The sequence below is a fragment of the Macaca fascicularis genome, chromosome 6, assembly GCF_037993035.2.
Source record: "Macaca fascicularis isolate 582-1 chromosome 6, T2T-MFA8v1.1".
In the NCBI taxonomy this organism is placed as follows: domain Eukaryota; kingdom Metazoa; phylum Chordata; class Mammalia; order Primates; family Cercopithecidae; genus Macaca; species Macaca fascicularis.
In genome coordinates this window covers 185,058,763-185,083,359 of record NC_088380.1, presented here as the reverse complement: position 1 = coordinate 185,083,359, position 24,597 = coordinate 185,058,763, and the positions used below count along the sequence as shown (strand labels likewise).

Here is a 24,597-nt window from a genome sequence, read left to right as displayed (position 1 = left end):
CAAACCCTTTAAAAAATAGAAAGGGAGAGAACACTTCTCAACTCATTCTGAAGCAAGATTAACTCTGATACCAAAACTAGACAAAGACATCACAAAAAAAGAAACTATAGGCCAATGTCTTTTATGAACACAGACATAAAAATCCTCAACAATACAAGCAAAGGAATCCAGCAAAAGGGTTATAAACCGAGTGGGATTTGACACAAAAATGCAATGTTGGTTTAACATCCAAAATCAATCAATGCAGTACATCATATTATTGAATAAGAGATAAAAACCACATGATCGTCTCAGTAACTGCAGATAAAGCATTTGATGAAATCCACAACTTGTCATTATTTTAAAAAACCGACTCAGGCTAGGCACAATGGCTCACTTTGTAATCCCAGCACTTTGGGAGGCCAAGGCGGGCAAATCACTTGAGGTCAAGAGTTCGAGACCAGCCTGGCCAACGTGGTGAAACCCCATCTGTACTAAAAATACAAAAATTAGCTGGGTGTGATGGTGCATGCCTGTAGTCACAGCTACTCGGGAGGACAAAGCAGGAGAATTGCTTGAACCTGGGAGGCAAAGGTTGCGGTGAACTAAGATCGCACCTTTGTACTCCAGCCTGGGTGACAGAGCGAGACTCCATCATTAAATAAATAAATAAATAAATATCTACTCAACAAATCAAGAATTTAAAAACAAACTTCCTCAACTTGATAAAGGGCATCTATGAAAAACCCACAGCTAACTAATAGCATACTTAATGGTGAAAGACTGAACAATTTACCCCTGATATTAGGAACATGACAAGGATGTTCACTCCTCTGCTACTACTATTTAACTTTGTGTTGAAGGTTTTAGCAAGGACAATTAAGCAAAAAGGAGACATTAAAGACATTCATAAGGGAAAAGAAGTAAAATGATCTCTATTTGCAGATGACGTGATCTCATGCATAGAACATTCTAAAGAATCCACATCTGGCACATGTACCCCTGGACTTAAAAGTTAAAGAAAAAATAAATGTTCCCAACCTCGAGTGAAAAAAGATATTCTTTCATATTTTTTCTGAATGTTTACTTTTTACATGAATCCTTAATCTATATGGAATTGATTTTTTATATTCGGTTTGAGATACATGTATAATTTCATTTTTCCCCAGTTTAATTTTGGTGAAGTCCAATCTATCAGTTTTTTCTTTTGTACTTTGTGCTTTTGGTGTTATATCTAAGAATCAATTACCTAACTCAAGACCGTGAAGATTTATTCCTATGTTTTATTGTAAGAATTTTATAGTCAAATCAATAGGCTAACTTCCCATCTTAACAACTAGAAAATGAGGCCAGGCATGGTGGCTCACACCTGTAATCCTAGCACTTTGGAAGGCCAAGGCAGGTGAATCACTTGAGGTCAGGAGTTCGAGACTAGCCTGGCCCACTCTGCTCCTTTGGGGAAAAGTCCCTAAAGGTTGTTGTCTTTATTCTGGGAATGGGTTCAGGCTTTTGAGAGCTGGGAGCCAGGGTGCGGCATCTTACCTGAGCTGGCTGAATGGGAGAGGAAGAGAGGCTCAATCAGGACCAGGGAGAGCAGGTCACAGGCAGAGGGGAGGTTAGGAGTCCAGGGGCAACAGAGAGGAGCAGGTGTGGGACTGTGAGCAGGGACAGTGACCCTGGCAGCCTCAGGCCACTGAAGCCAGCCCTCACCTCCTGGTGTGTAGGCCTGGCCCCTGCCAGGCTGTGGGAAATACTCCTCTTGGTTTGCGTTTCAGGAAGGCTGGACACGCCCTTTGGGAAACACTGGAGACATGATTGTTCCCAGAGGGGCTGAGAGCTGAAGGTGGGCGTCGGGGGCTCCCAAGACCACCACGCACCTCTGCTTACCTGGTAACACAGCAAGCAGCTTGCCCACCTGCTCCTAACCCCAGGGGGTGAGTGGGCAAGTTTCCCAGTTTGAGGAATTCTCTTGGGCCACATCCATTCAGCCCAAGAGGCCCCAGAGTCATCAAACCCTCTACTTCATCAGGTGCATTCACCTATTTCCCAGGTCATCTGGCTCTTACTGAATGGCTGCCACATTCCTGACAGCAAAGTCAGTGGAACCATCCTATGCTTGGAACATGCGTTTGAAGGCCGTGCATGGAAGGGCTGGGCCTCGGGGCACCACCTGTGGTCACCTGGAAGCCCTGCAGCCAGCTCACTTTCTAAGCAGGAACCCCTGGCTGGCCTGGACCAGCCCCTCTGTCTCATCCATTGCTCTTGGATGCCCAGCTTGCTTCAGGCCGTACAGTCCATCTCCAGAGGCTGTGGCAGCCACAGCACAGACCTAGTACATGAGGTCAAGTGCAGAAGGCTCCGAAAATGCGATGGCGTCCAGGCGTTCTTGCCGTCATCCATTCAGCAGGTGCTGGCTAAGTGTTTGTGCCTGCCCAGCTCCCATCTGGGCAGCAAGGAGACAGCAGGAACTGGGCAGATGTGGTCCCTCTCAGGGAAGTGCCTTGCCGGAGACTGACAGAAACAGTCCCCGCCCCACAAGTAAATCATCACTACCGATTGCAACAAACGCGTGGAAGGAAGTAACCAGGGAAAGATGACAGAAACCAGTGCGGGGAGGGTGGGAGGCATCTTTGTCTTTGACATCTCTGTTTTTTGTTTTTGAGATGGAGTCTCACTCTGTTGCCCAGACTGGAATGCAGTGGCCTGATCTTGGCTCACTGCAACATCTGCCTCCCAGGTTCAAGCGATTCTCCTGCCTCAGCCTCCTGAGTAGCTGGGATTACAGGTGCCCACCAACACACCCAGCTAATATTTGTAGTTTTAGTATAGATGGGTTTTCACCATGTTGGCCAGGCTGGTCTCAAACTCCTGACCTCAGGTGATGCACCCTCCTCGGCCTCCCAAAGTGCTGGGATTACAGACATGAGCCACTGCGCCCGACCTTGTCTTTGACATCTTTGGATGTCACCGTTGTAGAAGGTTTGTCCGAGGGAGTGGCAATGGAGCCATGCCATGCCGGCTGCAGGAACATAGCCGCTGTGAATGTCTAAGGCTGAAGGGAGCTGGCAGCTTGGGGAACTGAGAGGGAAGGGTGGAGCAGAGCACTGTGCCCAAGGGCACTGGAGACTGGCAAGGACTGGGCCATGCAGGAAGGCTGGGCCAGGAGTTTTCGTTCCATGTGCCGCGGGAAGCCCTGGAAAGGGGTTGGGCATTTTTTAAATGCCCCTCTGGCTGGTGGGGTTGGGTACCCAGGAGAAGGAGTCAGGTTAGGAGGCTGTGATGATGGTGCTGGCATGAAGCAATGGTAGCCTGGTGACATGGTGCCAGTAGGGCCCAAGAGAAGTGGTGGGCAGTGTGTTTTAAAGTCCTGTAGATGAGCTTGATGTGGCCTGTCCCACTAGCAAGGAGATCAGTCTCCGGAATGCCACCATTCCCACTCTGCCACCCCCTCTGGAGACCATGGATGGTGCCATGGGTTTAGGGTCCTGCGGGACTGCCTCTGGCTGGACTACCGCCTCACCAGCCGGGTGACTCAGACACACCACACACCCTCCCGGGGACCTCAGGGGAAGCTCAGTACACGTTAGAGCTCTTTCTGCCAGAACAGTTTCTCTCTGTTCTGACCTGGGGAAGGTCAGAAGAGGACGTGACCCTGGGCATGGCAGCCTTTCTGGGCCTCAGTTTCCTCATCTGTAAAATGCACCTAGTGAGGTTGAAGCAGGGGTTACATGATGGTCTGGGGAACGCATTCATGGAGCCACCAGTGCATGATGAGTGCTCAGCGAGGGAGCGATGGTTACTCTTACAGCCCCTCGTTCGTCTCGTCTGGGCTGCACCTCACGCCAGTCCCCAGGGCTCTGCTCTCAGGACCTCAGGCTCTCGGAATAATCATCCCAGCCTGAGCTTCCCTGGAGGCAGCTTGGACATGAGTGTGAGGAAAGGCAGCAAAAGCTGGGAGGAGCAGACAAAGACACAGAGCTTTCTCCTGCCACTGTCAAGTTCAAGTGTGTTGACGCTTTTGACTCCGTGAGCCATACACAAATATCCAGTGGTGTGAAGGAGCCCAGGGTGAGAGGTCAGTCTCTCTGCCACTCCTGCCCTCTGGCCATTCAGCCCCCCTACTCAGAAGCAACCCCGATGACCACTTCCTTGCACCCACACCTAGAGATGTCCTGTTTATACAAACAAAGGTCTACAGATCATTTTTACTACATGCCATTCTATACCCTTTTAAAATGCAGAAATACACCCTGGAGATCGTTCCATCTCAGAACTTACAGAACATTACCTTTTTCACGGCTGCATAGTATTCCATTTGCAGCTGTACCATTCTCTATTTAATCAGTTCCATCTGTGCCATTTCTAATACTTTTACTATCTCGACACTTCTGTGATGAGGACTGTTTTTATACCCCTCTCCTTTTACATATGTGATGACATAGCTGCAGAATACATTTCTAGGAGGATAATTGCTGTGGCAATCGGCACATACAGTTTAAATCTTATTAAGTATTGCCAGATCACTCCCTAGAGAGAAAGCTCCAGTTTATCCTCTCACCAGTGTGTAAGGTGACTGTCCTCATTGCCCTTCACACAGTAGGTCATGAGACTTTTTTCATTTCTTTAATCTGATATGATCATAATTCTAACCTTCGCTTCTTTTACTATGAAGATTAGCACTTGTAGCTACAAAAGTTAATCCTCGTTCATAATCCAGATATTTCAAGGCTATTTGTATTTTCTGTTCTGTGACTTCTTCATTCATATCTTTGGGTATATTGTTTCTACTGAGTTGCTGGTGTTTTGAGAGATGTCTTGTAGGAATGTTTTTATGTCAAGGTATCTAGCCTTTGTGACCTGAGTTAGATATATGTCTCCTAGGTTGGCTTTGTTTTTGAGCCAGAGTCTCACGCTGTCACTGAGGCCAGGGTGCAGTGATGTGATCTCAGCTCACTGCAACCTCTGCCTCCCAGGTTCAAGCAATTGCCCTGCCTCAGCCTCCCGAGTAACTGGGATCACAAGCACACGCCAGCACAGCCGGCTAATTGGTTTTTTGGTTTTTTGTTTTGTTTGGTTTGGGTTTTTTTGTATTTTTAATAAAGACAGGGTTTCACCATGTTGTCCAGCCTGATCTTGAACTCCTGACCTCAAGTGATCTGCCTGCCTCGGCCTCCCAAAGTGCTGGGATTATAGGCGCGAGTCACCGCGCCTGGCCTAGCTTGGCCTTCGACTTTGCTTCCAAGACTTTCTGCCTTGTGGACATTTTTTGGGTTTATATGGTTGGATCAGGCCTGTCTTTTGTGGCTTCTGGATTACGAACCATAGGTGGAAAAGCCTGCCCTCTCCAACGCTAGAAAGGAATATTCCCACGTTTTCTTCTAGGATTTTTATAGTTTTCTTAACCTGTAAAATCGTTGATCCTTTTGGAATTCATCCTGGTCAACGCTGAGGCAGGGATCCAATTTCATTTTCTCGTGGCAGCTAGTGGTTATAACACATCTCCCCCTGCTGTTCCCAGAGGTCCAGGTGTGGAGGCCCTGGGGAGGGAGCTAGGCAGCGGGCGATTTGGGGAGGCAGATCACCACGTGGAAGGCACCACGGGGTTCGGGCCTTTGTCTTAGGAACAAGACGGTGAGGAGGGAAGTGTCAGGATCAGATCTGCGTTTTGAGAAACGTGACCCTGGCCCCAGAATGGGAGACGGGGGCGGTGATGGGGCGTCATTCTTGAAGCCATCTCTGGTCCCAGGTGCACCCATCTCATTGCTAGTCGGTGCCAGCCCCCGGGTCACCAGCCCTCTCTCCCACAGTGCTTCTGGGTGAATTCTTATGAATCTTGATAGCCACATAGAAGCCCCTTACACAGCCTGGCGTCTGGACTCCGTGGCCTCCTCTCCCCTGATAGGCTTGGCCTCCTCTGACCACAACCTCTCCCTCCCGAGGTCTCTCCCGATATACATGCAGCATCCACAAATTCTCAGTTCACAAATTCCAGCCCACTCCCTCTCCCTGACCCCTACAACCCTTCCGTCTCCAGCCTTCGGATCCATGGATCCCAGCCCCTGGCCCCTCACCCCTCCAGCTGGAATCCTGCCAGCTGCCCCATGCCAGACCTCCCTGCTCCTCCCTCCTCCCTCGGTCCCACTCAGCAAAAGCCCCACCCCGGACTGAACCCAGCCCCCTCCACATGCTCCACTCCAGTGTGTACCGATTACCCAGCTGGAGAGGAACGCCCCCGCCCCCCGTGGCTCGCTCTGCCGCCTGGCTGAGGCCACGTTGTCCAACCCATTCAACCTCTCCTGCTCAGTCCCCCAACGCCTCCTGCACCGTCATCACCTGAGGCTGACGGCCTTGCTTCCTGCTTCACTGGGAGAGTTGGCACGATCAGAAGAGAACTTGCCTGAACTCCCACCTCCATGGCACGTGCCTGGCAGCACCAGGCACTCTTCCTCCTGCCATCTCCACAGATGGACTGTCCAGGCCCCCATCTGTGCCAGCGCCAGGAGCCAGCCCTTCTCACCTCCTCAAGAACGTTGCTCCAGGAATCTCCCCTTCTCCCCCCACGCCGAATCCTCTCTCTCTGCTGGACCACTCACATCCTACAAACGTGTGGCCATGTCACTCATCCTAAAGAAATACCCATCGCCAGGCCCCAGCCCCACAAAGCCACTGTTCATTTCCTCCCCTTTGCTGCAGAGCTCCTCAAAAGCACCCACTGTCCGCATCCCTCACCCTCCTTCTCTCTGAAACCCTCTCCCATCAGACCCCACTCCTGTCACTCCCTAGACATGCCTCTGCATTGCTGCGTCCAGTTCCTGGTCTTCTTACCCGGCCCATCTGCAGGGCGGTTCCTTTGCCCCGTGCACAGCGATCGCTCCCTCCTGGGACACTTTCTCTACTTGGCTTCCAGGACTTCCTGATCTTCTCTCTATGTCCAGCCGTGCCACGTGTGCCAAGCTTCTGACCCCTTCAGCCGGGCCTGTCCCACCACTGTCTCCCCACCTCTATTGATGGCAGCCCCATCTTTTCAGTTGCTCAAGCCAAAACTAGGGAAATCCTTTGGCTGTGCTGTCAGAATCAATCCAGAACCCAACCACGTCCAGCACTTCCACTGCCACCACCAGCTGTGGGCCACCGTCCTCTCTCCTCTGCACCATGCGGCAGCCTCTGCGTTCTACCCCTGCCACCCCGCACCGGGGGATCTTTAAAATGTGAGCCAGGTCACATCCTCTCTCTGTTCAAGGCCCTACCCAATTGCCCTACCTCATTGCCTCTCTGAAGCCGCCTCCCACTGTTTCTTGCTGTGAGGGAGAGAGCGGAGAAAGGGCAGAAATAGAAGGGGATGTGCGACCAAGGGATGGCTTTGCCATCTGAGGAATTAGAGCGTGTTTCAGAGCTGTTGGGCAGGACTTGTGTGAGAGGGCAAGTGTGACTGAGATCCAGAGGGACTGTGGATGGCGCCAGGCTCTGGGCAATACAGAGGGGACAGTGGCCTAATTGAAGGTGGGTCAGTTCCTCTGAGTTAACCTGAAGGCATGGAGAGGAGGGCAGGTGCAGGAGCAGTTGTGGGTGCAGGTGCAGGAACAGATCGAGGGGGAGAGGCAGGTGAAAAGGCAGGTACAGGTATAGGCATAGTTGCAGATGCAGGTGCAGGCACAGGGGAGGTACAGATGCAGGCGCAGGCTGAGGTGCAGGTACAGGCACAGATGTGTACAACCGGTGTTGGAAAGACGATGGTGAACCTATCCAGCAGCTTTTGTTTGCTTTGGAAAATAGGAATCAAGGTCATTTTGAGGAGTCAGCTCAATGGGATGTCCAGGTTGCCAGCATCTTGCTCTGCTCTGCCTCTGATCTAGACTTGGGGAAACCACTGTCCCCCATGTCATCATTCTTGGGTATGAGTACATCAGTGTTTCAAGCCAAAAATCCTTGTCATCTCTCTCCTTCCTCTCTGTACCGCTACCGTGCGAGCCCCACTCTCCTCTGACCAACATCTCCTGAGTCTCCGTTCCCCCCTTCACCCACCAGCACCTGCACAGGGACACCTCGGCGCATCTCCAGGTGCACTCTTGTCCCTCCCCATCACTCCTCCATGCAGAACCCTTCACTGACTCCCCTTCACCCTTAGAACCAAGCCCCTCAGACCATGCCATGGAAACAAACCCCCAGGCTTGGCCGGCCCTGCCTTCTCTGGCCCTCCCTCGCTGCAGCAGCCTTCACTTCTCCTGGCTCCTCAAAAGCCCATGATCTTGGCATGTTCTGAGCTTGTCCATCTCTGCAACACTCCTCCCTCCTCTTTTCTCACCCTCTGGACTCGGCCCAGCCTGGGTCAGGGCCCTTGTGCTGTGCTTGGAGCTTCCTGGCCTTCTCCCTGTGTAGATGTCCTCTTCGGGATCTGTCTGCTTCATCAACGTTCATGAGTCAGGGCTCTTGCCTCTTGCACTCACTACTGGTCCCGTTAGTTACCCCCATGGCTCCTAGCTCATAGTTGGGACGTATAAATCATGCTGGTCACTGACTGCCAGGTGCTGCCTCCCCGTGTAACCTCGAGTGAGGTTTGGGGTCTGGTTTGCCAGCGGCGTGGCTCAGTGCACAGCGCCTAGGGCTGGTAGAGTTGGGAGACCTCCTTCCATCCAGCATGCGCTGACTCCACCCCTAATCAACGATGTGGCCCCACACAAGTCGCGGCTCTGTGAGCCTCTGCGTTATCCGCTGTCCAGTGGAGATGTTCATCAGACCTCTCACGAAAGATGGTTGGGAAGGTCAAATACAATAATGGGTATGCTACATGCCTTGCAAGCTGTGAGGTGAAGCCCCCGTGGGCCTCATCAGGGTTCTCTGTGAGCCCTCATCTGGTAGCCAAGTCTCAGCCACAGCCCCAGCCCCTGCTACTCCTCATGCATTTCTAACCCTGGGGCTGGGCAGCAGGAACCCCTCCCCCAAAAAGCCTGTTCAGCCACACCCATCTGCTGTTCCTCCCAGTATTCTCTCTGTCCAAAACGTTTGCTCCCCCTGTCTCCCCTCAGTAGAAGCAAACCATCCCCTCAGGAGAACCAGAGCTTGTTCTTTAAGTAGGAACAAGTTCCGATTCCTACTCAGCGCGAGAACCCGAAGCTGCCTGGTGACATGAGTGCCTGCACCCACGCCTGTGGGAATTGTCACCACCAAGCCCGGGACCACCCCGGGCTCTCCAAGAGCAAAGGTGCTCCTTCTGCTCTGCCCCCAGCTCCAGGCCAAGCAGGAAACAGCCATGGCAGCATCAAAGCCTTCCAGGGAGGGGCGGCCAGGAGCCGCGCTGAGGACAGGCGAGGGGACTCTGCCTTCCACGCTGACTGTGGCTTCTCTGCTTGTGTTTTGCAGGTCCTCCAGTAAGTGTCCTGGACTGTGCTGTCTACTTCTGAAAGATAAGATGTTCAGTTTTCTCTCTGTTGCAATTCCATGAACATAATTTTGGTTAGGGAGGTGTGTCCTTAAAAAAAAATCAGTCCTATTAAAAAGTGGCCAGGCATAGTAGCGCACGCCTGTAATACCAGCACTTTGGGAGGCCAAAGTGGACAGATCACTTGAGGTCAGGAGTTCGAGACCAGCCTGGCCAACATAGTAAGACCTCGTCTCTCCTAAAAATACAAAAATTAGCCCGGCGTGGTGGCAGATGCCTGTAATCCCAGCTACTCGGGAAATCGAGGCATGAAAATTGCTTGAACCCAGGAGGCAGAGGTTGCAGTGAGTCGAGATGGTACCACTGCACTCCAACCTGGGCAACAGACAGAGCGAGACTGTGTCTCGGAAACAAAAACAAAAAAATCGTGTGTTTGGGGGGAAAAAATCAGTCCTATAGAGGAGTCATGTTGTTTTTTAATTTGTAGATGAATGCAGGCACAGAATTCCACAGGCCTGACCTGCTCACTGAAACGTTCTGTGACCATTTTCCTAGCAAGAGAGCCAGCGCACAAGCCTGGCTGTTCCTTGCCAAATCTTGGGCTCCCCTTGGTACACAGAGATGCTAGCGCCATGCCCATAGTTTTAAAATGCTCTGTGGCAGTTGATGTTTCTAAATGCTTCAGTGCCCCGTGCTTTGGCAGAAAGGGCTGTAGAGTCGGGCAGTTGTCCCAGGAATGAGTCGGGCTTGACCACTAGACCCTGGGGTTCATTTTTCTTCTTTGCCAGAATGTGGATCAGACAGCTGAGACCTCACGAGCACAGCTGGCTGGTGAGGGCGTTGCATGGGAGCAGGAGGGAAATGTCACTGCATTTGTGAGGGGTGTGAAGGGTATGAGGGAAGCACTGGGCGGCTCCCTTGAACTTCTGGCCGGCCAGAGGCAGCTTTGAATGCAGGGATTGCACGTGGCCCTAGAAATCCCATTCATTCTCCAGGGCAAAGGATGCGCCTGCCTTTGATTCACGCTGTCAGTTTTTCAGAGCCCGATAAATCCCAGCTAATCCATTCAAGAAGCACACTGACAGTCAGCCAGAGCCAAAACCAACCTTCTCAAGGAATTCCTTTCAGATGAACCATTTTATTTTTTACTTCCACATACCGTGATTCGTTTCCTGGTTGGTGCCCTTCGGAATCTGGGCTTCTCGGTGCATGTAGCCCCACCGTGAGCCAAGCAAACCAACAGGATTGTGTTGGTTTATTGGCCTCAAGCGATGTTTGGCAGCAGAGCCCCTCCTGGCTGTCTCAGGGAGGCTGGCGTGCGTGAACTTGCGGAAGTACCTAACACCGGGGGCTATGGAGTGGTTTTTTTTTTTTTTTTTTTTTGTTTTTTGTTTTTTGTTTTTTGTTTTTCTTTTAACTTGGCAGTGAAAATATTAAATGGATTAAACAAATGCAGAAATTCTCGAGCTGCAAAACCTGCAAGGGTCTGACCGGGGAGATGGTGCCACACTTTGGCACCCAGGCAGGGTGGTCACTGCTCCAGGGACCAGAACTAGGGAGCAGAGAAGCCTCCAGCCACAGTGAACACCCCCCATAGTCCTGGCTTCTAAGGCTCACTTTCCTGGTTCACCCCATCCCAGTGGCAGCTGAGAGGAAGCAGGCTGACTTCCAGGCCTCTCGCAGGCCCAGTTTAAGGAGCATTTGCAGTTCCTGGTTGGGTCATGTGGCTGTGGCTCCACCCTCCAGAACCCCACGTCCCCACGTGACATTTACCCTATGCCCGGCCAGCATGGGGAGGACATTCATGTGACTATGCCTGGGGACCCTGATGAAGCCCCGAGGCTCCTGGTCCCACCCGCCTGGCCCTCCGAGGCAGGAAAGGGCTGCTCTGCCCCCAAGACTGCTGGAGCCCTTGAGTCCTCCCCTCAGAGCAGGTCACCAGCCAGCTGTCGGGGGGTGGTGTGGGACTGGGCCCTGATTGAGCTCTAAGTGCTGCCATATGGTTTCTGCCGAAAGTCTGATTATTAATGACATATTAATTACCACAGGGGCAATCAGGACGCGATGGCTACCCGGTAATTTGTCATTTATTTTTTGCTCTCTTTGCCCTTTTCTCTTAAACCAATATTCTTTCCCTGAGCCTTGATTTAACTCTGTCTGCGCTGCTGTCTCCTCCTCTGCTCCTCAGCAGTAGTGGCCTTTCTGTGGAGGGGGTTAGCGTGAGCTCCAGGGCTGCACAGATCTCCGGGGCTGCCCTGGAGGCAAAGCAGAGCACCTCGCTCAGGTGTCTGGGTGGCACTGAGTCCACCTAGCACTGCTTCTTCAGTAAGTCCAGCCCCCGCACTGTGGCGTGCTCCACTGGACAGGCTGGGCCTCTTCCCAGTGGGTGGAGGACCTGTCCCAGCCACCGCTCCTCGTCGTCACTCGATAACAGGAGACTGGCTGGTTCCAGTTTGGCCTTGTGGTGTCATCCTTTGGCAGATCTCTTAAAATGAACCCAAAAGTTAGCGCATTCTTGGAATAGATGTCCCAGCCCAGGCCAAGTGAGTGCCACATCAGCAGCAAGGCACAGTGTGGCTGTGCCACCGCCAGGTCCTGCGCGGGGGTTGAGGGTCGTGGCAGCAGCATCCGGAGGTCCTGGGACATCGGAAAGAGCAGGGGGAGCCCAGCAGAAGAGATTGGCAGGGCCAGCAAGGGAGGGGCAGATTCATTCTGTGCCTCCGGGGCAGGAAGACGCAAGGAGGGAAATGCTGGCTGATTCAGGGGCCAGATCTGTGCAGTCGGGACGGCTGGCAATGAAGAGGGGTGGTCCCTGGTCCTGCAGTGGAGGAGAGGAGTCCAGACCCAGCACCAGGGAGACTTGGCATAGGGGGTCCACTCTGCTTCCTCCTGGCTGAGTGACCTTAGAGAAGGTGCTCACCTTCTCTGAGCTTTAATTTTCTGCTCTGTGAATGCAGAGATGAAGGCACAAAATGTGTCACAAACGCAGCCCTCCAGGACTTGGTGGTAACTCTGGGGAACATTGACTTCATGCCAGAGTGGCCCCGTGCTGGGCTGAGTCAAGTTTGGGATCTCCCAAGCAGTCAGGGCAGCTCCCCCAGCAGCAAACAGCCTGGCCTCTCAGACTCCGCGGGAGTAAGAATGCCATGTGAAAAGCAGCCGTGACCACCCTCATCCCACGGCACACACTGGGGTTAGGGCCCTGCCACCGTCCCCAGCTGCTCTTCTGTCTGGGCAGGGGTCAGGCTTCCGTCTCCTGGGCACGGCAGCCCGGACCTTTGGGTGTCCAGCGTCTTGAGGAAGCACAGGCTTTTGCTGCAAAGTTCAGCCCCGTGTCTTGGCATTATTTGCTGTACCAGCACCAGCCCGGGAGGACCGGAGACTAACAGAACCACTCCTGGCACGACCCAGTTCCCTTCGCCCCGGTTACTCTGTATTCACAGGTCCAGAGGGGAGAGGGTAGGGAGTGGGCGAGCAGTTTCCATCCCCTCTTGTCCATTGTTTCCTCGGAGCAAACAGTGACCCAGCGGTCCACAGCCTCGGAGAAGATGCTGCCTGCGTACCCGGGGGAGGGGCGGGGGCTTGTTCTCAGCCACACCAGAGCAGCTGCCAGGGGCTTGTTCTCAGCCACACCAGAGCAGCTGCCAGGGTCTGCGTCCCACAGAGGTCTCTTCTCCCTCACTCCTTCCTCCCGGGACCCAGCTGGGTGGGGTGGGCAGCTGGCCCTGCGGCCGACAGGCGGGAGGCTGGGTGTGGGTTAAGTAGCTGGTCATGGTTCTCATCTCTGCAGCTTACTCGCTGTGAAGCCTTGGGAAAGGAAAGCCCCTTGGCTTAGAGCACCCAGAACGTGAGTCAGGGCAAACCCGGGGCTGCTGTCCCTGGGGCTGTGACAGGACTGTCGGGAATTAAAGATGAAGTTGAGTGTGGAGGTGGTATCGGGCTCCCTCACACCTGGGCCTGGCCTGGAGAAAGAGCGCTGTCACTGTCGGGGCTGGGAACGGACAGATGGATGTGTGTGGAGTCCTGCGGGTGTCCCTCAGGCTTGACACTGGGAGTTTTCTTGGAAGGAAGAGAGCTGGGGTCCAGCAAGCCCCCCCACTTCCTGTGTGTAGGCAGCTCTGGCAGCCGTGCCCCTGGTCCTATCAGCAGCTCCCCAATCACTGGGAAGCCTGAGCAGGCTGGGCCTGGTGAGGGGTGAGGGGACCCTGTCAAAGTCTCTAGGAAGCTGGTATCACAGCCCATGATGGCCTTCTCCCTGAGGTCACCCAGCCCCAGCTTACACGCGGACCCCCATTTCCACACGGAGGTAGGCGTCTTCCCTGGGTGGGCTGGATTCAGGGCATTCATGTGGCCAGCACCAGGAGCAAGCCCAGCTGTGCGCCTCCAAGCCCCTTGTTCTCGCACCGCCACCCGGGCCATTCCTTCTGCAAGACCCACAGGGTGGGGCAGACACCCCACTCAGCTTCCCCTGCAGGAGGAAAAGCAGCCGCATTCGAGGAAGGGGGGGATCTTTTGCAGGCTCCCGGGGCCCAGGTCCTGAGCAGAAATTCCTATCTCTTGGCCTGTGGAGGACAGGAGGGCTCTGCCCAGCTCTCAGCCTGAGGTATATTTGCAGATGGCTCCATGTGGTCATCCCAGAGGCTATGGGGACTGCCTCCTGCCGAAGGGCCTGGGCAGCCTCCGAGGCCCGTCATGTGCAGAGGACACCGTGGCTTTGAGTCAGTCACCTGCGTGGACTTGAGCCGGCTACTTGACCTCTGGGGCCTGGGGAGATGACACCTGCAGAGCTGGGGTTAAATGAGTGTCAGGCACAGAGGCCACGTCCAGTCCTGTGTGTGGCAGCCCTTCCGTAAATACCGCCGTCTTTCCTCATCGTTGACAGTCTCAAGAGAAGAAAAGATGGGTTTCAGAAAGCGTTCTAATCTACTCAGTATAAAATTGCAATATTTGGAAAAACAACTTAGAGAATGGTCAGTTTTAGAAAAAGGTTTTGTTTGTTTGTTTTCGTAGCTTAGTAAACTTCTGGACCGGCCTCAGAGAGAACTTCTTTTTCTTTCTCTTTGTGCCAGTATCTTATCCCTTTGTAAGAGCGAGAATAGAGTCCGGCCCGGGGCGGTGGTGGAGACTGTCAGTGCTTTTCCGGATTAACTCAGGCCAGTCCCCTCAGCTGAAGCCAGGTCCATATGTGGACCTGATGGGAGTGGCTGGAGGACACGGGCATAGAGGCCACCCACATCTGTGGGGCAGGTTGTGGACTTGAGGAAGTCAGAGCCGACAAGGGCCCGGCTCGCCCTGTCCATGCCCTCCTTGTACAGAGGCTGGCCTGTCCTCTCTGCTCCGAAGGATTCATTAACAGCCTCTTTTGATTACTACAAAAAGCATGTTTATTGTAAAACATTTGGACAGTAGAGAAAAACACAAGGAAAAAGCATCTCGAATTCTGCCACTCACAGATAAGTCCTCTTATCTTGGTGATTGTTCTAGTATTTTTTATATGCAAGTTTGCTTTTATATTTATTGCTTTTAAAATAGAATTACAAGTGCCTTCTTAGCACAGTAGGCAGCACGTCAGTCTCATAATCTGAAATACAATTACATTGGACTTTTTTTGTACTATTTTTTTCACTAAATATAGCATGAGACTTTTCCACATCATTAAAAATCCTTAGAGAATGTAATGGCTACATTGTATTTGTTCCGATATATCATTTATTTAACTAGTCTCAAAGTTAAATTATTTATATTGACAATTTTTCACCCTTACATTCAACATCCTGGGAATAAATATAGCTTATTTCCATGATTATCTCCTTAGAATAAATAACTAAAAGTGGAATTGCTACACCAAAGGGTTTGCACATGTTTAAGGCTTTTGATGTGTATTGCCAAATTGCCCTCCAGGAGACTGTACTAATTTACATTCCCACCAACAATGAATAAATGCTGCATATTTCCCCAAATGCTGGCCAACTGTGGGTATTATACTTTTAAAACTACGCCAATATAAGTTTTAAAATATATGCATATATGTATGAATATTGTTTTAATTTAGGGCGTATTTTAATTAGAAGTAGTCAGAGATTAAACTAGTTTTGATAAGGTTTGTGTAATCCTGTCACCTCGTGGTAAAGGTTGGAATTGCAGGCATAGAGTTTAAAGAGGAAATCACCCGTGTTTAAGACCTTTTGGATCCCAACTGGTCCAGAGACAGAAGACATCATGGAATCAACAGCATAGGGATAATGCTTTACTCAGAACATTGTGAATCAAAGGTTGGGCCTTCAGAGGAGCCCTAGGCGCAGCACGCTTGCATTTTGGGGCAGTAATCAGTATTTATGTTGATAAAGTGATTTTGCCTCTCAGAAATAGGAGGCTTGGCTGTGTTCAACAAATCTGATGGGTGTCATACCCTGGCCTGGGCACTGGGATGGCACAAAGATGGATCAGGCCCAGTCACAGTCTTTGGAGAACCATATGGGAATGGGAGGTTGCCCTGGGAGAGAGAGAAATGAATAATTAGAAGCTCAATGTCATCTTCCTGGAGGTATCTTGTTTATTACAAGCCCTTTTTTCTTCTCTAACCTGACTTCTGACTAAGATGAAAGCACCTGTCACTCATGCAGGGCTTAATCTTGCCTAAACTTTGACTTTTACACAGAAAACATTAGACCTTCTCATCTCCTATTTACAATGTCACAATGTTGGCTTTTCCTCTTCTTTGGTAGTTTGATTGTCTTAACTCTTAACATTAGGCTTTAGTGACCTTCTGGTTTGTTTTACACATTCAGAAACCTATTTAAACGTTTCTTAGATATCATTTAATGTGCTTTAAAGAGAGTAAAACAAGGATATGATGAGAGTGTTGGCTGGGTGAATGGACAGGTACAATTTGGATTAAATAATCAGAAGGCTTGAAGTGAGATTTAAATGATGAAAAAGCTGCAGAGATCTTGGGGGAGATCCCGGCAGAGGAAAAAGCAAGTGCGCAGGTCATGAAGTTGGAGCAAGCTTTGTGTGTTCAGGTACACGCAAGGTCAGTGTGGCAGAGTGAGTGGAGCAAGCTTTGTGTGTTCAGGTACACGCAAGGTCAGTGTGGCAGAGTGAGTGAGCAGGTGACAGGGAAACAACAGAAGGTGAAGCCAAAGAGGTCTCCCAGAGCTGCACCAAGTAGAACCAAGACGGAGGCAAGGGCTGGGGGATGGGACTTGACTCTGTGTTTATAGAAATCACTTGTCCTGGCTGGGCGCGGTGGCTCACACCTGTAATCCCAGCACTTTTGGAGGCTGAGACGGATGGATCACTTGAGGTCAGAAATTTGAGATCAGCCTGGCCAACATGGTGAAACCCCATCTCTACCAAAAAAAAAAAAAAAAAAAGCAAAAACTAGCCGGGTGTAGTGGCACATGCCTGTAGTCCCAGCTACTTGGGAGGCTGAGGCAGGAGAACCACTTGAACCCAGGAGGCAGGTTGCAGTGAGCCGAGATCACACCACTGCACTCCAACCTGGGTGACAGAGCAGAGCAAGACCATGTCTCGAAAAAGAAAAAAGAAAGAAATGAAATCACTTGTCCCCAGAGACAAACTACCAAAGAGCCAGAGATCCCCCCCTTGCGATGCTTCCTTTGGGAACAGAGAAGAAAAACTGTCACCCTTCATCTCCCAAAGCCCTTCCAGTGTGCCAGGGAAGCAGGTGCAAGTATTAAGTGCTTGCTGGGTGCACACTCATGCATGCCATCCCACCATGGGAGGCTAGTGGTTTCAGCCCTACCTGACGGATGAGAAATCTGAGCTCAGAGGGTGACAGGACTTAGCTGAGACATGGCCTGCTTGCATGCCAAAGGCTGGATTAGCACCGAGGCTATGTGACCCACTCCCTCACACCAATCAGCCGGCCTCTCAAGCTGTCTACGTGAGCAGGGCCGGGGCCAGGATGGTCTGCGTGTTGGCAAGAGAGTGCTTCTCAGACCACCCCGAGAAACGGATGCTTGGAGTGGATGTTTGGTTTCTCCTCCTCATACCTATCTGTATCCAGCCCAGCTGCTCCCTTCCCAACTACTGTATTCCACCCCTGGGATCAAATTGTTAGGATGCTTTCCTGCTTTCCAAAAAAAGAAAAACAAAAACTAAGTCTAACTTAAACTTAAAAGTCTATTTATTCATTTCACCGCCTCTCCTATTCCTCATTCGTACCTCTATTCGCACCTCCGTGTCATAGCCATTATTAGAAATTAGGGGGTGTGGCTGGGCGCGGTGGCTCATGCCTGTAATCCCAGCACTTTGGGAGGCCGAGGCGGGCGGATCACGAGGTCAGGAGATCGAGACCATCCTGGCTAACACGGTGAAACCCTATCTCTATTAAAAATACAAAAAATTAGTCGGGTGCGGTGGCAGGCGCCTGTAGTCCCAGCTACTTGGGAGGCTGAGGCAGGAGAATGGTGTGAACCCGAGAGGTGGAGCTTGCAGTGAGCCGAGATCGCGCCACTGCACTCCAGCCTGGGCGACAGAGCGAGACTGTCTCAAAAAAAAAGGAAGAATTTCTGAATCTTCCCCTGGTGATGAAACACCCAGCTCTGTCTCACTGTCCAGGGTGTCTCTGCAGAGGCGCAGCTGAGGGCAGGGCATGCTCAGCCTGGGCAATATGGCCAAACCCATCTCTTTTTTTTTTTTTTTTTTTTGGAGACAGTGCCTTCCTCTGTCGCCCAGGCTGGAGTACAGTGGCATGATCTTGGCTCACTGCAACCTTCGCCTCCTGGGTTCAAGTGATTCTCGTGCCTCAGCCTCCCAAGTAGCTGGGATGACAGGCACGTGCCACCACTCCTGGCTAATTTTTTGTGTTTTTAATAGAGATGGGGTTTTGCCATGTTGCACAGGCTGGTCTCAAACTCCTGAGCTCAGGCAGTCTGACCACCTCGGCCTCCCAAAGTGCTAGGATTATAGGCATGAGCTGCCGGTCCTGGCTGAAACCCCATATGTTTTTTTAAAAAAATTTTAATCTATCAATTAATTATTAAAAAGTAGAAAAGGCCTCCCTGCCTACAGGCAGAAACTGGAGGAAGGGGTGCGGTTAGGAGGCGGTTGCACTAATTTGCTGGTGAAGCCTGAATGACTGAGAAACGAGGGCTGGCAGGTGCTGCAGGTCAGCTCTGAGCAGGTCTGGAACCACACACACTGCACCTCCTGGGCCCCGCAGCGCCGTGCCCAAGCCCCTCTGCAGTCGAGGGAGCGGTAGCTGCACTTCATCTCCAGCCTCAGTCCTGGGAGCAGCGACAGCCAAGGCCCCAGAGGACTGAGAGCTCTGGGCTGAAATGTGGTCTGTGAGACGGGGCCTCGGCCTGGGACCAGTTTTGAAATGAAGAACTCAGATGGACAGTTTGTAATTAATCAAGTGAACAAAAAAGGCCCACAGAGCACCGCACGTTCACACGCTGTCTTGCACTCTTGTAGTTCAAAAACAGCTTTGATTGTAAAAATGTTATCAGTTAAACAATTTATCTGAAATATCCCAGATTCATCTGTTTTTAGATTTCAGCATCCTCCATCTCATTTTCGTCTGTCCCCTGCAGTGCTGCCCCGCAACACCCAGATTCTAGTGGAGCTGGGACGGGATAAAAGCAGACTCCGGAGTCCCGATAATGACACCCAGACTGGAACCTCAGGGAGATGCAACCAGGGCCACCATGCTGGCCATTCTCCCCAGGGCCCTGAGCCAGCACAGGGCAGGTGTCTCCTGAGTCCAGCCCTTTGTCTTGGTCCAGCACTCTGTCCCCAGTCTCCCCATGAGTGTCCCATGTGAGGCAGCCCAGTCATGGGAGGCAGCCACCCCAGGTCATCGGGGCCTGAGCTGCTGCTCCGCCCTCGGCTCCCAGATGCCTCCTGTATCTGCTGCAGTTTTTTGCATCCTCCTGGCAGCAACCCAGGTACCTCCTGTCCACACCTAGCTCTGGGAGGTGACTTAGCAGGGACAGTAGTGTAGGGGGCCCAGCAGAGGGGGTTGGTCCTATGCTTTGCTGGTTTGTCTGTGATATGTTTGCAGTGTGGTCACTGGCTGGAACCCACTCCCGCTTCCCCAGGCAACAGACCAGCCCCACAGCATCCTCGCCCCATCGCATGGAAAAACATGTTCACAGACCTGCACAAGGTCACCGAGCCAAGCCCAGATCTTCGAAGCAAATAGACTAAAGAGAAAGCAGTGATTTGGGTACGAAGCTGCCCTGCTTAGGACCAGGGCTGGCACCGTGTCCAGCCCATGCAGTGGAGACAGAATGGGCCCAGGGGTCTATAGTCCATGTGTCCTCAGGCGCCTCCCTAGCCCGCCAAGCCTCAGCCCCTTCAGCTGTTGCAGGAGCCAAGGAGTTGACCCCAGGAGAGCTTCAGAGTTGGGCACACAGACTGGGTTCAGGGACCATTCCTGCTGCCCTGTGACCGACTCCAGCTGGGGGGGTGCCTGTGAGGCTGAAGGCACCCCTTTTGGGCCTGAGTCCTCAATGGCAGCGTCCTGGCTGATCTCCCAGGCTGTGGCCCGAGGGCAGGAGTCCAGCGCAGGAGTCCGCCCGGGCTGGAGGCAGCCTTCGGCAGGTCAAGAGCGCCCTCTAGTGTTCCGGCCGGGCACCAGAGCCCGCAGGATGGAGGGTCATTCAATCGTTCCCTTCGCCGTTGATCCATTCAGCAGGCATTTACCGTGTTCTCATTCTGTACGAGGCACTTCGGCATTTGGGATACAGTAGCAGGAAACACATCCAGGGGTCCCTCCCCACTTGGAGCCTGTGGTTGAGTGGGAGAGAGAACAAAAAACTTCCACAAATTCCAGCTTCACTATGCCTCGTGGCCAGGGCTAGGAAGCAGAGCTCCTATAACCCAGACCTGGCCTGGTGGGGGTAAGGGGCACTGCCTTGAGGAAGGGAGGTGTGAGTTGAAGTCAGAAGGTGAAGAGGATGCTGATAAGTGGGGAGTTTCAGGGGGAACACCCAGAGAGAGGGTGCACCCAAGATGGGCCGGGCTGGTAAGGGTGTAGGGGGAAGTGAGAAGCCCATGGCCCTGGAGCACCCAGCCTTGAGGAATTGGCCATCTCTTGTCCACTCTGGGGTTCCACTCCGAGTGGCTGGAAAAGGGGCCTACAGCCCTACCCAGCCAAGCTGAGAGCCCTCCCCGGGCTGGAGCCTGAGGCCTCATCTTCCCAGCCACGTGGAGGTCCTGGGCACAGTTGAGCCAGGCGCTGCAAGGTGGAGGGTCTAGCCTGAGAAGGACCAGGCTTAAACAAAATCTTTGCAAACCCATCTGTCTGCCCGGGGAGCAGTGAGTTCCACATCACGGGGGGTGTGCAAGCCAAGGCTGCTCATCCACCGGTGAGGAAGAGCATCTGTGGTGGGCACTGGAGCCTTGTGGCTGGTCACTGTGGGAGGAGAGGTGGCAGAAGACAGAGCAATGAGTCCATAAGTGAGAAACTGGAGGGGGCGGGAGCTGAGGAAGGCTCCTCAGAGGAGGTGACACGTGAATCTGGAAGGAGCCGCTTGGAAGGAAGAGGTTGTCCTTCAATGCCAGCTTTGCCCTGAAGGCAGTGGGTGAGGGTGTGCCAGGTGCTACAGCAGCCAGAGGAGGGGCAGTCAGCAGGAAGGGCACATGGCTGGTATCCTGGCCTCTCCGAGCTGCAGATCTTCATCTGTGAAATGGGGATGATGAAGCTCCTGCCTGGCCAGCCTGTGCTCAGGGCCAGTGACATCTAGATAGGGAGGGAAGGGCCCACATCGCTTCAGCTCCACGCCGTCCCCTGGCTTCATTTGTCCCAGGGCTGGCCCAGCGCGTCGCAGCTACTCTCATCAACCCAGCCTCCCTCTGCTGCCCGCCGTGAGCCCAGGTCCAGGGAGCCATTCCCTCCACAGCACACTCCGTTTCCAGAGGAGGACACGGGCTCCAGGGAAATTCAGCAGCTCACTCCAGGGTCTACGGGGCAGGACATCATCGTCAGCCCTCCTCCTTCACTGTGCAGGAAGGATGGGTATGTGGGGCAGGAGGCAGGGAGGCTGGCGGAGGCTGGCCCAGCGGGGTGGGAGGACTGGAGAGACGGACCTGAGCTAAAATTGCAGGCTCATGGGCTCATAGACACTTGCAGCGGCCGGCAAGTGAGAAAATAGGTGAGGCTGGTTGGGTGCAGGAGAGCAGAGAAAATGGCAGGGCCTGGATCAGGGGCACCTGCCCCATCGGGGTGCAGTTCCGCCCACACAGTCACCATCAGGGTGCGGTTCCGCCCACGCAGTCACCATCGGGGTGCGGTTCCGCCCACGCAGTCACCATCGGGGTGCGGTTCCGCCCACGCAGTCACCATCGGGGTGCGGTTCCGCCCACGCAGTCACCATCGGGGTGCGGTTCCGCCCATGCAGTCACCACTACCACATCTTCCAGCATTTCCAGAGAAGCTGGAAATCCAAATTCTATAAAAACCTTTGCATTTTTAAGGGTTTCAACCAGTTCTTTACCAGTGGGTGACAATTGTCTGTGGAAACCAAGGAAGGCCCACCCCACAGCCTAGGGGGCGGCTCTCAAGGAGGCTGGGAAACCACCCATGAGAGAGGCCCCGGCAGGCAAGGGTGGGGCAGGAGGGCAGAGCTCGGCCTGGGCGTGGTCCAGGGCCACAGGCGAGGCAGAGTGACTGCAGCCTCGGTGTGTGCTGCGAGCTGTCCTGGTCACGCTGGCTCCCTCTAGACTGCCTCACAGAGTTCGGCCACGCAGTAGCGGTCACCCTTCTGTGACGGTCATGCTTCCAGTCAGCTGCTGCTCCCTACTCCAGATTTCCACCCCATCCATAGCTGGCACCAAAATGGGTTGATGGTGTGTCCCCCAGACTTCCTTCCACCAGAACAGCCCACTGTACCTGAGCTGGTGGCCCGGGCAGCTCAGTCAGACACATCCGTGCCCGCCGGTCCCATCCTCCATCCTCCCTCACCCTATGGGAGCCAAGCTTTTTCCTCGCTGCCAGCCTGATGAGGAACAGTATTTTCTGATACCTGACGGGGTAATCATGTCTCTCCCCACCAGTCACGGGCAAATGTGTCATTTCAGCAGGTATTTTGGGATCGGTTCATTTCAGCAGGTATTTTGGGATCGGTTCAAGGGCACAGTGCTGTAAACACCGCCTCTGCTAGCCATGGTGTGTGACATGGACATACGTGTAATTACTTCCAGCACACTCGGACATCACCGAGCAGCCCCTCTCCCCAAAACAGAAGCCAGCTGCTTTCACAGTCTCACAGCATCGTAGAGGTGAGAGGGCCCTGGGAGACTTTCTAGGCCAAGGGTTACAGATCAGATGCCCTGCAGAGCTGGCGAGTCACCTCGCCATGGGCAGCCGGGTAGGTGTGAGACCACAGGGAAGGGTGGAGCCTGTGGGCCAGGGTCTACGAGATCTCCCAGCTTTTCAAGAAAAGCCCAAACTCTGGACGTTTATGTAAAAGGTTGCAAGTTTTAAATGTTGTGACTAATTCATTTGGTTTGGGGTTCTTTGTTTTTTTGTTTGAGACAAAGTCTCGCTCTGTCACCCAGGCTGGAGTGTAGTGGTGCCATCATAGCTCACTGCAGCCTCAACCTCCAGGGTTTAAGCAATCCTCCTGCCTCAGCCTCCTGAGTAGCTGGAACTACAGGCATGTGCCACCACACCCAACTTCTTTTTCTTTTTTCTTTTCTTTTTTTTTTTTTTTTTAGAGATGGGGTCTCACTATGTTGCCCAGGCTGGTCTTAAACTCCTGAACCCAAGCAATTCTCCTACCTTGACCTTCCAAAGTGCAGGGATTACAGGCCTGAGCCATTATGCCCAGTCTGGGTTCTTTTAACTGCACGGATCAAATAAAACCTGGTTCCAGCAAAGACATTGCCCAGTTCCAGCCCCTCACGTCACAGATGAGCAGCACAGAGGGAGGCAGCCCCAGCAGGGCCAAGGAGCACATGAGGGGCAAGTCTCTGACCTTGGTGCAAGCTCTTGGGACCCCACCCAGCTGAAGCTCCTACAGTTTGCTGACTTGAGGTGCAGAGGTCACTACAGAGCCCACTCTACAAAATGCCCTAGGTCCCAGGAAGAAGCGCTCCAGGAGGAACATTGTGCCGCCCTCGGGGCACCAGCAACGGCTGAACCTAACTGTGAGGGTCTTTCCTTGCTTTCCCTAGCACAAAGAATTTGAGTTTGGGAAATTGCTAAGCCCCGGACAGTCTTGCTGCAGCTCATATGTGTACAAAGAGCCTAGGCTGAGAAATCAGGACCATATGGTGCTGACCCGCCCTGAGGGGGGCTGCCCACCCACCCCTCATCCACCAGCCGGCTCTAATGAGAGCTGGGAGGAGGCTCAGGGAACCTTCACGTAGGAATGTGCACTTCCCAAGCTGGGACCTCAGGCCCCACCAGCCTTGTAATTTGATGAATTGTCAACATCTGGGGCATAATTACTAGGCCCTGGCCTGATAATCCTGGTAAGCCCTTCTTCCAGGGGCCTCGTCCTGGTGCATTTTGAGGGCTCCATTCCCTGACAGGAGCCGTCAGCATTAATTACAGCCAGAAAGCAAGACAGGCACCCAGCTCTGGCCGATTTGATCGTTTACTCCTGTCTGCATCTGAACGCCGCCAGTTTATTCATTTGGTTCAGTTCAGCAGATGCTGGAGCCGATCTTGGTGGGGGCTGGGCCAGAGTCAGGAGGACAGGGCCAGTGCTGGACCTTTCCCTGACATAGAGCAAGAGGGTCAGCGCAGGCTTTTCCAAGACACTCCAGGGATGGAGCCACCATCCCCACATCCCAAATGTACTTCACCAGGAAACCTCCCCTCTTCAGCCACACGGTTGTAGGACCACCAGGTTCAAATGCCCGCTGCGTTAGTACCAGGCCAATTATACTGAGACAGCAGGGTTTGCTGCAGAGGCAGGGTTTAATGATTGCAGGGCACCCAGCAAGGAGATGGAGGAGACCCCAGGGCAGGGGGCTGAAATCAGCAGGATGTAGAGACTGCACTCCTCGGTGAATCAGCTCCCATGGGATCCTTCAGACCGGCTGACTTTGTAGTTTCACTGGTGTGCAGGCTCTGAAAGAATATCTCAAAGGGAAAGGGTCGTTTTTCACATTCAAATTGCCATCTACAGAGCGGTTCAGGGGAACCATGACCCTGTAAGAGAACCTGCGATTCTGAGGCAGCCGGAAACCAGTTCCGAGGAAGGGGTCGGGAGCGTGCTGATCTCATGATGATGCTGAATGGCCCGCCAAGCGTGGTT

General features: G+C 53.0%; 1 protein-coding gene across 1 annotated transcript in view; it reads left to right on the top strand.

Moving 5' to 3' along the window:
- COL23A1 (collagen type XXIII alpha 1 chain) overlaps nucleotides 1-24,597 on the top strand; it is a 368,609-nt gene that overhangs the window by 305,713 nt on the left and 38,299 nt on the right. Inside the window, exons 4-5 of the mRNA XM_045394628.2 lie at nucleotides 9,337-9,344; nucleotides 11,404-11,430. Coding sequence (XP_045250563.2) covers nucleotides 9,337-9,344; nucleotides 11,404-11,430 — 35 coding nt within the window. The remainder of the gene's footprint in view (nucleotides 1-9,336; nucleotides 9,345-11,403; nucleotides 11,431-24,597) is intronic.